The sequence below is a fragment of the Staurois parvus genome, unplaced genomic scaffold, assembly GCF_062004578.1.
Source record: "Staurois parvus isolate SC_StPar_1 unplaced genomic scaffold, SC_StPar_1.0 ptg001241l, whole genome shotgun sequence".
In the NCBI taxonomy this organism is placed as follows: domain Eukaryota; kingdom Metazoa; phylum Chordata; class Amphibia; order Anura; family Ranidae; genus Staurois; species Staurois parvus.
Genome location: NW_028319037.1, coordinates 24,339 through 36,649, shown reverse-complemented (window position 1 = coordinate 36,649; position 12,311 = coordinate 24,339). Strand labels below are relative to the sequence as shown.

General features: G+C 50.6%; 1 protein-coding gene across 4 annotated transcripts in view; it reads left to right on the top strand.

The window, feature by feature from the left end:
- The first annotated feature begins 2,033 nt into the window (after nucleotides 1–2,033).
- LOC149437944 (uncharacterized) overlaps nucleotides 2,034–12,311 on the top strand; it is a 29,316-nt gene continuing 19,038 nt past the window's right edge. The window contains exons 1-4 of one of the 4 annotated variants that reach the window (XM_089660415.1): nucleotides 2,034–2,176; nucleotides 5,746–6,001; nucleotides 7,731–7,814; nucleotides 10,484–10,572. In XM_089660415.1, the coding sequence (XP_089516541.1) occupies nucleotides 2,132–2,176; nucleotides 5,746–6,001; nucleotides 7,731–7,814; nucleotides 10,484–10,572 (474 nt within the window). In that variant the 5' untranslated portion in view covers nucleotides 2,034–2,131. Of the gene's footprint in view, nucleotides 2,191–5,745; nucleotides 6,002–7,730; nucleotides 7,815–10,483; nucleotides 10,573–12,311 lie in introns of all 4 variants that reach the window. The other 3 variants (XM_089660417.1, XM_089660418.1, XM_089660416.1) reach the window with 3 other exon arrangements.

Genomic DNA, 12,311 nt, shown 5'->3' with positions numbered 1-12,311 from the left:
ATTCAGGCAAAGTCTGCCATCTAGTGGCTGTGATGAAGTGCTATACTCAGGAAAAGTCTGCCATCTAGTCGCTGTGATGAAGTGCTACACTCAGGAAAAGTCTGACATCTAGTGGAACTTTAGGGAGAGTGTTCTGATCTCTCTCTCTCTCCCCCCCCCCCTCTCTCTCTCTCTCTCCCTCCCTCCTCTTTGGAGGGGGTCTCCTAGATCTGGGGAGGGGGGGTCCTCCAGGCTGGCTTGGGAGGATACATTCAGCAGAGAGGCATGGATGGGATGGAGACCTGGAGCAGAGGACAGAGTGAGGACAGCAGCACTCTCTGGGACCTACAAGGGGAAGGATTGGCACACGTAGGACATAATGGGGCTCAATCCTTAACCCCGGGAGATCTTCAGAGAAGCCAGGAGGGTTGGTAATGTATGTAGGCCAGGGAGCGGGGATCAGCTCTATAGGGGGAGGGGAGATGCAGTGACCCACACAAGTATCATGCAACATAAAAAAATGTAACAGACACCATTTTATTCACCAGGGCCTTTGTTTGCAGAAAATATATCATGTTCGAGAATCTAAGGCCGGCCATACATTGGTCGATTTCTGAATGTTTTTATGTTCGAAATTCAGACCTAAGAGATTTCCCTCTACTAGACAGATTTCCTTCTACTGGAGAGATTTCCCTCTACTGGAGAGATTTCCCTGTACTGGACAGATTTCCTTCTACTGGAGACATTTCCTTCTACTGGGGAGATTTCCCTCTACTGGAGGGATTTCCTTCTACTGGAGAGATTTCTCTCTACTGGACAGATTTCCTTCTACTGGAGACATTTCCTTCTACTGGGGAGATTTCCTTCTACTGGAGAGATTTCCTTCTACTGGGGAGATTTCCTTTTACTGGAGAGATTTCCTTCTACTGGAGATATTTCCTTCTACTGGAGAGATTCCCTCTACTGGAGAGATTTCCCTCTACTGGGAAGATTTCCTTCTACTGGAGAGATTTCCTTCTACTGAAGAGATTTCCCTCTACTGGGCAGATTTCCTTCTACTGGAGAGATTTCCTTCTACTGGGAAGATTTCCTTCTACTGGGGAGATTCCCCTCTACTGGGAAGATTTCCTTCTACTGGGGAGATTTCCCTCTACTGGGGAGATTTCCCTCTACTGGGAAGATTTCCTTCTACTGGGGAGATTCCCCTCTACTGGGAAGATTTCCTTCTACTGGATAGATTTCCCTCTACTGGATAGATTTCCCTCTACTGGAGAGATTTCCCTCTACTGGGAAGATTTCCTTCTACTGGAGAGATTTCCCTCTACTGGGAAGATTTCCTTCTACTGGGGAGATTCCCCTCTACTAGAGAGATTTCCCTCTACTGGGAAGATTTCCTTCTACTGGAGAGATTTTCTTCTACTGGATAGATTTCCTTCTACTGGGAAGATTTCCTTCTACTGAAGATATTTCCCTCTACTGGGGAGATTTCCTTTTACTGGAGAGATTCCCTTCTGCTGGGGAGATTTCACTCTACTGGGGAGATTTCCCTCTACTTCCTGTCCTAGAGAAACAGCAGGAAGTGAGACGCAAAAATACCCACTCGGTTGTCACCGGAACAAACGTCAGCGTTGGATGATTTCCTGCCGGTGGTGACAACTGTGAAATGTCGGGTTTCCCATCCCTGGCTGTGGTCCCCGTGACACATCCTGTGCATGACCCTAAGCAAACACCCGACAGGGGCTCCGGCCCTTCTACGCTACTTCTACTTCTAAGCGAAGAAAATAAAAATGAAAAAAAAAAAACGCAAACGCAAAACGCATCAAATACAACTTGCATAGGTGTGAAGCTAGGGGAATTGTCTGCCGGTACAAGGAATGGCTCATCCCGTAAACGTAGATGACGCGGCTCTGAGTGGCGGCAACATCTGCACCCGTTTTGTTGGGACGATTATATATAGACTGAGAGGTCGATTTAGCTGCAGCTCTGCTTCACCCCTCCCCCCATCCCTGGTTCACCCCCCTTCTCTTCCTAGAACTCTCAGCAGTGCAGGTCACCCCTGTGCATGCTGGGAAATGGTTCAAAGTCCTCAGTGGCCCACAATGCCCTGCGGCTCGGAGTGTTCAGAATCCAAGTATTCCTGTTTTTTTTATAAATGTCAGCAGTACTGAGGAGAGCCGCGTCAGGGAGGCCACGCTGTGTAGGTGATGCTGGGTATCGTGTAGCAGATTCTATTCTATTCTATTCTTTTCTCTTCCAATGTTTTCTATCATGATGTGTTGCGGCTGCGTATGGATTTCTAGGAATTGTCTGACTGTCGCATCGCTCCCGGGAAATGTCGCTCTTTTCCCCGGATCTGTCCGATCGCACTGCAACTTTTTATCTTTCTTTTATCCTTTGAATAGTAAAACTGTAACTCTGGGAGGTGGTCTGTATGGCGGGGCTTCTGTCTAGGGTGGTCTCTCTGGCGGGGCTCCTGTCTAGGGTGGTCTCTCTGGCAGGGCTCCTATCTAGGGTGGTCTCTCTGGCGGGGCTCCTATCTAGGGTGGCCTCTCTGGCGGGGCTCCTATCTAGGGTGGCCTCTCTGGCGGGGTTCCTATCTAGGGTGGCCTCTCTGGCGGGGTTCCTATCTAGGGTGGTCTCTCTGGCGGGGCTCCTGTCTAGGGTGGTCTCTCTGGCGGGGCTCCTATCTAGGGTGGTCTCTCTGGCGGGGCTCCTATCTAGGGTGGCCTCTCTGGCGGGGCTCCTATCTAGGGTGGCCTCTCTGGCGGGGTTCCTATCTAGGGTGGTCTCTCTGGCAGGGCTCCTATCTAGGGTGGCCTCTCTGGCGGGGTTCCTATCTAGGGTGGCCTCTCTGGCGGGGCTCCTATCTAGGGTGGCCTCTCTGGCGGGGCTCCTATCTAGGGTGGTCTCTCTGGCGGGGTTCCTATCTAGGGTGGTCTCTCTGGCAGGGCTCCTATCTAGGGTGGCCTCTCTGGCGGGGTTCCTATCTAGGGTGGCCTCTCTGGTGGGGTTCCTATCTAGGGTGGTCTCTCTGGTGCGGCTCCTACTAGGGTGGTCTCTCTGGCGGGGTTCCTGTCTAGGGTGGTCTCTGTGGCGGAGCTCCTATCTAGGGTGGTCTCTCTGGCGGGGCTCCTGTCTAGGGTAGTCTGTATGGCGGAGCTCCTATCTAGGGTGGTCTCTCTAGCAGGGCTCCTACTAGGGTGGTCTCTATGGCGGGGCTTCTATCTAGGGTGATCTCTCTGGCAGGGCTCCTATCTAGGGTGGTCTCTATGGTGGGGCTCCTATCTAGGGTGGTCTCTATGGTGGGGCTCCTATCTAGAGTGGTCTCTATGGCGGGGCTACTGTCTAGGGTGGTCTGTATGGCGGGGCTCCTGTCTAGGGTGGTCTCTCTGGTGGGGCTCCTACTAGGGTGGTCTCTATGGCGGGGCTTCTATCTAGGGTGGTGTCTGTGGCGGGGCTTCTATCTAGGGTGATCTCTCTGGCAGGGCTCCTATCTAAAGTGGTCTCTATGGTGGGGCTCCTATCTAGGGTGGTCTGTATGGCGGGGCTCCTGTCTAGGGTGGTCTCTCTGGCGGGGCTCCTATCTAGGGTGGTCTCTCTGGTGGGGTTCCTATCTAGGGTGGTCTGTATGGCGGGGCTCCTGTCTAGGGTGGTCTCTCTGGTGGAGCTCCTATCTAGGGTGGTCTGTATGGCGGAGCTCCTATCTAGGGTGGTCTGTATGGCGGGGCTCCTATCTAGGGTGGTCTCTCTGGCGGGGCTCCTGTCTAGGGTGGTCTCTGTGGCGGGGCTCCTATCTAGGGTGGTCTCTCTGGCGGGGCTCCTATCTAGGGTGGTCTCTCTGGCGGGGCTCCTATCTAGGGTGGTCTCTATGGTGGGGCTCCTATCTAGGGTGGTCTCTATGATGGGGCTACTGTCTAGGGTGGTCTGTATGGCGGGGCTCCTGTCTAGGGTGGTCTCTCTGGTGGGGCTCCTATCTAGGTTGGTCTCTCTGGCGGGGTCCCTATCTAAAGTGGTCTGTATGGTGGGGCTCCTGTCTAGGGTGGTCTCTCTGGCGGAGCTCCTATCTAGGGTGGTCTGTATGGCGGGGCTCCTATCTAGGGTGGTCTCTCTGGGGGGGCTCCTGTCTAGTGTGGTCTCTGTGGCGGAGCTCCTATCTAGGGTGGTCTCTCTGGCGGGGCTCCTGTCTAGGGTGGTCTGTATGGTGGAGCTCCTATCTAGGGTGGTCTCTCTGGCGGGGCTCCTGTCTAGGGTGGTCTCTCTGGCGGGGCTCCTATCTAGGGTGTTCTCTCTGGCAGAGCTCCTATCTAGGGTGGTCTGTATGGCGGAGCTCCTATCTAGGGTGGTCTCTCTGGCGGGGCTCCTGCTAGGGTGGTCTCTGTGGCGGGGCTCCTATCTAGGGTGGTCTCTCTGGCGGGGCTCCTATCTAGGGTGGTCTCTCTGGCAGAGCTCCTATCTAGGGTGGTCTGTATGGCGGAGCTCCTATCTAGGGTGGTCTCTCTGGCGGGGCTCCTGCTAGGGTGGTCTCTGTGGCGGGGCTCCTATCTAGGGTGGTCTCTCTGGCGGGGCTCCTATCTAGGGTGGTCTCTCTGGTGGGGCTCCTACCTAGGGTGGTCTCCTATCTAGGGGTCTCATCAACACTGACGCAACACAAGCACAGAAAACAATCACTGCCGACGTGCACTGAGGGGATACGTTGGCACGTCGCACTTTTAGTCAATGACACCCATATTAGATGGACATTACAGTTTAAAGGAAAAAAAAGGGATATCATATCAGTGCATGGTGTCTGTGCATCGTATCTGTGTGTTGTATCAGTGCATCATATCTATGCATTTTATCAGTGCATCGTATCTGTGCGTTGTATCAGTGCGTCATATCTGTGCTTTTTATTAATGGGTTGTATCAGTACAATGTGTCATTGTATCAGTGTGTGGTATCAGTGCATCATATTGTACCAGTGTATTGTGGCAACGTGTTGTTTCAGTGCACTATAAAATGCGTTGTATCAGTGCATAGTATCAGTGGGTTGTGTTAATGTGTTGTATCAGTCTGTGGTATCAGTGCATCATATCAGTGTATCGTACCAGCACATAGATGGTATCAGTGTGTTGTATCAGTCATTGCGTCAGCACTTTGTATCAATGTATTGTATCAGTGCCTTGTATCAGCACATGGAATCAGCGTGTTATATCAGTCAGTGCATGGTGTCAGTGCATGGTGTCAGTGCATGGTGTCAGTGCATTGTGTTAGCGCATGGTATCAGTGCATTGTGTCAGCGTATGGTATCAGTGCATTGTATCAGCGTATGGTATCAGTGCATGGTGTCAGTGCATGGTGTCAGTGCATGGTATCAGTGCATTGTGTCAGCGTACGGTGTCAGTGCATTGTGTCAGAGTATGGTATCAATGCATTGTGTCAGCGTATGGTATCAGTGCATGGTGTCAGTGTATGGTATCAGTGCATTGTGTCAGCGTATGGTATCAGTGCATGGTGTCAGTGTATGGTGTCAGCGTATGGTGTCAGTGCAATGTGTCAGTGCATTGTGTCAGTGCATGGTCAGTGCATGGTATCAGTGCACGGTGTCAGTGCATGGTTCAGTGCATTGTGTCAGTGTATGGTATCAGTGCATTGAGTCAGTGTATGGTATCAGTGCATGGTGTCAGTGCATGGTATCAGTGCACGGTGTCAGTGCATCGTGGTAATGCATCATATCAGTGGGTTGTGTCAGTGCAGTGAAAGACTTCAATGATTTTTTTTTCCTCCTAGCTTGAACAAATTTTGGGATTCCATCCTCCTCAGGGGCGAAGACCAGCGCCAAGCTCCACCCCCGCTCTGCCCCACCCAGCGCCAGCCACATCCATCCGCACCATGTACACCACCAGAACGGAGCAGAGAGGCGGCCCGGCCGCAGTGGTGGACCTCCGCAGTGACACCGTCACCAAGCCCTGTGCTGAGATGAGAAGAGCGATGGCCGAGGCGGAAGTTGGGGACGATGTGTATGGAGAAGATCCCACCATGAACCGTGAGTTAATTACCGCCCGCCCCCGAGGAATCAAGATTCTGTAATGTTATCAATTCAAATGTATTGAACTTTATTATTTCACTGACAGCAGCCAATAAATAGGAGCCTTGCAGAAAACCAAGTGTATGATTGGATGGTGTCTCCACATGTGTGAGTGAGCATGCTCAGTCACGGTCCAAAAATCAATCTAGATGATTATATACAGATGTTCAATGCGTACAGCTCACCAGTGGTGGTGGGGTCTCCAAACTTTCCAGGACGAGGGCCACATTGTTTTACAAATATTCACAGGCTGGAAAAAATCAGGTTTATCAGTAAAGTCTCCCCTTACATTCAGGAGGGTCAGAGTCCCCCCCCCCCAAGGAGGGCCCACCAGAGTTACCCCCTACCAGACTCTCCCTTTAGAACCAGGATGGCCCATCTAAGTCCCAACTTAGCTCTAGGAAGGCCCATCAGAGTCCCCCCCCTTAGATCCAGGAAGGCCCATCAGAATCCCCCTCTTAAATCCAGGAGGGCCCATCAGACTCTGCGACACCCCCCTCGGGCCCATCAGGGCCTCTTTTTAGATCCCGGAGGGCCCATCAGACTAGCCCACCAAATTCAGGGGGGCCCATCAGAGTCCCCCCTCAGATCTAGGAGGGCCCATCATAGCCCCCCTTCTTTAGATCCAGGAGGGCCCATCAGAGTCCCCCCTCTTGGATCCAGTAGGGCCCATCATAGCCCCCCTTCTTTAGATCCAGGAGGGCTCATCAGAGTCTCCCCTCTTGGATCCAGGAGGGCCCATCAGAGTCCCCCCTCTTGGATCCAGGAGGGCCCATCAGACTCTGCAACCCACCCTCAGGCCCATCAGGGCCCCTTTTTAGATCCCGGAGGGCCCATCAGACTAGCCCCCCAAATTCAGGGGGGCCCATCAGAGTCCCCCCTCAGATCCAGGAGGGCCCATCAGGGTCCTTCTTTAGATCCAGGAAGGCCCATCATAGCCCCCCTTCTTTAGATCCAGGAGGGCCCATCAGAGTCCCCCCTCTTGGATCCAGTAGGGCTCATCATAGCCCACCTTCTTTAGATCCAGGAGGGCCCATCAGAGTCCCCCCCTCTTCATCCAGGAGGACCCATCAGAGTCCCCCCTCTTGGATCCAGGAGGGCCCATCAGATTCCCTCTGTCAATCCAGGAGAGGAACAGTGCTGGGCAAGATTATCCCGTGCCCAGGGAAAAGATTCCAAACTGTGCCCCCCCTCCCCCACGTTCATTGTGTGCGAGCTTAAAGGGGTGCAGAACCCGCACCTCCTCCTCCTCCTCCTCCTCCTCCTCCTGGCTCTCTCTTTGCAGCTCCCAGTGTTGAACTGACAAGAGTGATGCCGCTGTCACTACTCCTGTCAGCCTTGTAACAGAGTGATCTCGGCACAAGGTGCCCCCATCCCTGCAAAAAAAACACAGAGCCCATGGTGGCCGCCCCTCCTACCCACCCCTTGTCCCAGCCCTGTGCAGGAGGGCCCCCAGGAGGACTCCCAAGAATTCCCCCTTAGATCCAAGTCCCCCCTGGCCGGCAATGGATGTGCCAGTCCTCATCAAAGTACATGGACCACTGGCAACCAGCTGGGATATGTTCTCGGACAGTTGTTGAGGGCCGGATGGGGCCCACGAGCCATAGTTTGAAGACCCCTGCTGAACGTCATGTTGGCCTTCCAGGTCCTTTTATTGGAGAAATAATGTATATTTTATTACTTTCAGAGATTCAGCGTCAGGCCGCCCAACTGTTCGGAATGCAGGACGCGCTCTTCATGTGCACCGGCACAATGGCCAATCTGACGGCAGGTAATCATGTACAGATGCAGACCGCAGGCTCCAATGTCGGGTCGCTGCGTTAGAAGTCTGCGTGTTTCATGGCAGACAACTGTTACAATGCAGCAGCTGGAAGATGTAAAGAGGCAAAAACAAATCACACGAGTCTCCCCAGCTAAAGGAGAGCTTCAGGCAAATTACAGAATTAAGTCAGAAAATTCCATAAAAGAGCAGACCTGAGAATTTTTAGCATTTTTTAAACAACAAATAATAGTTTTGTATTTATTTATTTTATTATGCTTAGTCAGGTAACATTTTGCAGATGTATTATTTTGTGTTTTTACTTACAGCCAGGAGGTGGAGCTCTCCACTGCATTTCACATATTTCAATGGCTTTCGCAATCTCTTGTTTACAGAGCTCAGTACCTCAACACAAGTGACTTCTCCCTTATCTGGGGCTTTATTGGAGGTTTCAGCCAGACAAAGCCACCCTCAAAGCAGGCTGCTACTGCTCTTGTGCAGTGTCTTAGGCTAACCCATACTGCTCTGGAACTCCTTTATTATTGTCTACACACAGTCACAAATATTTCAGAACTTCCAAACCTTTTACTATTTTAATTGGCCCATGATCATTTTTTTCTTCAACATCAGTCTATGAGCTGGAAATATGAAATGAAAGAATCTGTTTATGAGCATTTTTAAAAATAAAATGTAGGTAGTAAAAAAATTTGAGGGGTCCATGCATTCTCGCAGGGAGGGCCCATGGGATAAAAACATGGAGCAACATAGAAACAAAAAAATACTAGTATTAGGTGAGTAGCAACTTCCATAATAGAGCAGAGAAGCTCATGGTCTCCCTTCCAATCTCTGGAAGTAGTGGGAGTGTGGAAAGTCCATGGTGGAGGTCTTTCCATAAGGACAAAAAAGTCCACCTAGGAGTGTGCTTTTGTCCACCCCCCCAAAGGGGTTGGACCTCTACCCTGATCGCCCTGGGCACGAGGCTCCTGACAGAGACTGATGTTTCCACATGGTCCACCTAGCCAAAAGGCCTATGTCAGGGAGCTCTCCCGAAGAGAGACCCCTGAAGGAACCAAAAGGCCACATATCCTCCTCCCCCTAGACCCACACCCTAAAAAACACACATATGTGAAAGTGACTCAAATGTGGGGGAAAAAAAATAGATACAAATAAAAAGTGGCCATGCAATTGTGCACTGGCTAGGCCCTGAGGCCCGTAGCATAAAAATTGCCCTGGACTTAGTCAAAAGGCCTAGCCCTAGAAGGCGCAGTGCAGAAGAAGTGTTTGGAGCAGTGACCACCCATGGGCTCCACGGTTTCTGTTCCAACCAGTACTAACCTTCAGAGCCGCCATCATATCAGCAGGGGTACTATACAGCCAACCATCCTCACCAAGAAGCAAAAATGATGGCGGAGCGCCCCTACTGGACACTGATAAGAACAGACACTACACTTGATCCCTTAGCCAAAAGTCCAAGAAGTGAGCATTAGCACCAGTTGTTTTTTTTTCAAGTCCGCGAACGTGCGAAAAACGAAAAACCTGTAAGTGTTCACAAAAAGTGCAGAACACCACACAAAAAAGTGCACTTAGGGGTGTGCTTTGTCCTTCCCCCGAAGGGGATGGATCTCTACCCTGATCCCCCAGGGCACGAAGCTCCTGACAGGGACAAGGTTCCCATTTGGTCCACCTAGCCAAAAGGCCTGGTGGACCACCGTTCCTTGTGTCCAGCCGAAGCCAGCCACTCAGTACTTGGTCAGGGGGCTCTCCCGAAAAGAAAACCCCCTAGGGACAGGGGAGGAAGGAACCAAAAGGCCACACATTCTCCCCCTAGACTTCAGGGTAGGCCCGAGGACCCACACCCTCCATCCTGTGAGGAAATAAAACACACACATAAGAGTGAAAGTGACAAACGTGGGAGAAAAAATAAATTAAATAAATAAGTGGCCGTGCAGATTGTGCCCTGGCCAGGCCCTGAGGCCCGTAGCAAAAATTGCCCAGAACTTAGCCAAAAGGCCCGGTCCAAGAGGCGCAGTGCAAGAAAAGTGTTTGAACACAGTGACCATGTGCCTTTTCACACGTTGGGGTCCCACACCCAACTGTTACTAAGAGCACCCCTGAGCCCACCACTCTCAGGGGACACTGGTTCGCAGACTTTCTGCCTTCCCGGCCCCCGGCCAGACAAGGTAGATCCGCTCAAATCAGGAGGAACTGGGCCCTTCCGGTTTTCCAGGGGGAATTACTCCCGGGCCCCAGCAGCCTGTGGGCGCCTCGGTTTCTGTTCCAGCCTGTACTAACCATCAGGACCCCCATCCTACCAGCAGGGGTACTATACAACCAATCATCCCCGCAAAGCTAGAATGATGGTGGAGCGCCCCCACTGGACACTGATAAGAACAGATACTACACTTGATCTTAGCCAAAAGGCCGAGCCAAAGACCAGGGGCATCTCGTGGGGCCCCCTACAGTGCCCGAGTTTCCAAATGGTCAGTCCGCCCCTGGTCCTGCCCCCGGAGCTCTGAGGTGAAGAAGGAATGACTTTTTCCTGTTTCCATGGCGCCGCGCGCTGCATTCAACCGCACAAGCGTGAACAGGATCCCAATAAAACAGTCCAACCATCCAGCTTGTTAAACACTGAGAGGAGAGGCGGAAATTTTCTGTCCGTTCTGACTTGTGTCTTGTTTCAGTGATGAGTCATTGTCGGAGGAGAGGGGCCGAGGTCCTGCTGGGGGACGAATCTGACATGTACATCTATGAGCAGGGGAACATGGCGCAGGTGAGAGGCGTGCTGCCACCGTCTGGTGGGTTGTGTGATGACACCACATTACAAATGCTGTGCCATGATTGGTGCGCCATGTTCTGTACAACTCATTACAGCAGAACTCCGCTTTTCTAAAAAAACTGAATGCCATGGCTAAGAGTTAAAAAAAAAAAAAGCGTAATTTTAAAAAAAAAAGTTAATTTCATCGTCCAGTCACGCTTTATGGATATGCTGCAAATGCTACTTTGGCTATCGAGCTTGCGGAATCACGTGACGAGAGGCTGCGCTCCCCATGCAGTTCAGAAAATGGCTGTGATGGGTTGCTTAACCCGATACCATATATGTGTATGTTATTTGTACCTGTAGTACAGCCCAGAAACAATAGTGCGCATTACGGTTTTGTCTTTTTATTTTATCTAACACAGACTGACACTAACACTGATACCAAATTTTTTTTAAAAAAACCTGACCTTTGACCCTGACCTTGACCCAAACACTAACCCTGGCACTGAACTAGATCAAACCTTGATATAGGTATTTTTTCTTTATTTTTTTTTAATTTTTTAATATTTATTTATCTTTTTTTTTTTTTTACAAACATTTTTTTTCTCTATGCCAGGAGTTAGAGAGATACAATGTATAATAGAATGTATATAATGATACAATGTATAATGGGATGTATATAATGATACAATGTATAATGGGATGTATATAATGATACAATGTATAATGGGATGTATATAATGATACAATGTATAATGGGATGTATATAATGATACAATGTATAATGGGATGTATATAATGATACCATGTATAATAGAATGTATATAACGATACAATGTATCTCTCTTCTCCATTCATAGAGAAAGAAAAAAAAACAAGGGCGCCAGGCTGTACAGTGACTGATCACTGTGATAGCCAATCAGAGGCTATCACAGCGATCATGTGACCCGGAATCAGGAGTCCCGGGTCCTGATCGTTAGAACGGGACCCGGAGCTCTCAGTGACACCATGCTGGGAGCACTCTTTCCCAGATATATCAACTTCCCCCCCAGGGGTGGACTGACCATTAGAGCACTTGGGCACTGCCCGAGGGCCCAGGGTCAGTAGGGGGCCCCATGAAATGCTCCTGGTACCTTTTATAGGCTTTTTTTGGGTGTGCTTTGACTGTGGTCATGGACACAGGGGCCCCATGATCCTTTATTGCCCTGGGGCCCCATGAGTTGTCAGTCCGCCCCTGTTCCCCCCTCACCCACCCCTCAGTTCTGTCTTTTACCTCCAAAATGCAGTTGAAATCCCCCCAAAGAAAAAAAATTAATTTTTTAATCTTTTAACCTCCACCATTTCTTGTATATTTGTGCTAGCATACACCCCATACACCCCAAACACCTCCCACCCCACCTCCTATAAACCAACACACACCGACCCACCACCACGTGAAAAACTTTTTTAACTTTAAAAGTCTTATTTTTAAATAACACCCCCACCCCCCTATTTCGTTCTTTACTTAACCCCTTGGCACTGGCGTCTCCCGGCCTTTTAAGGGTTTCAGAATCCTGGAGGTGGGGAAGGGTTTTAAGGTCATTCACCGTCATGGCGGTCACATGATCAGGAAAGGTCCCGATCGAAAGAGGGACCTTTCCGTGAGTCCTCTGGACCTTGTCCTCTTACTTGTTCTTGCAGCCTCCTCTGTTTTTACACCTCTCATGGAGGGTTCTGGCTTTTTTAACTTTGCTTTGCCAGACTTGTGGAAC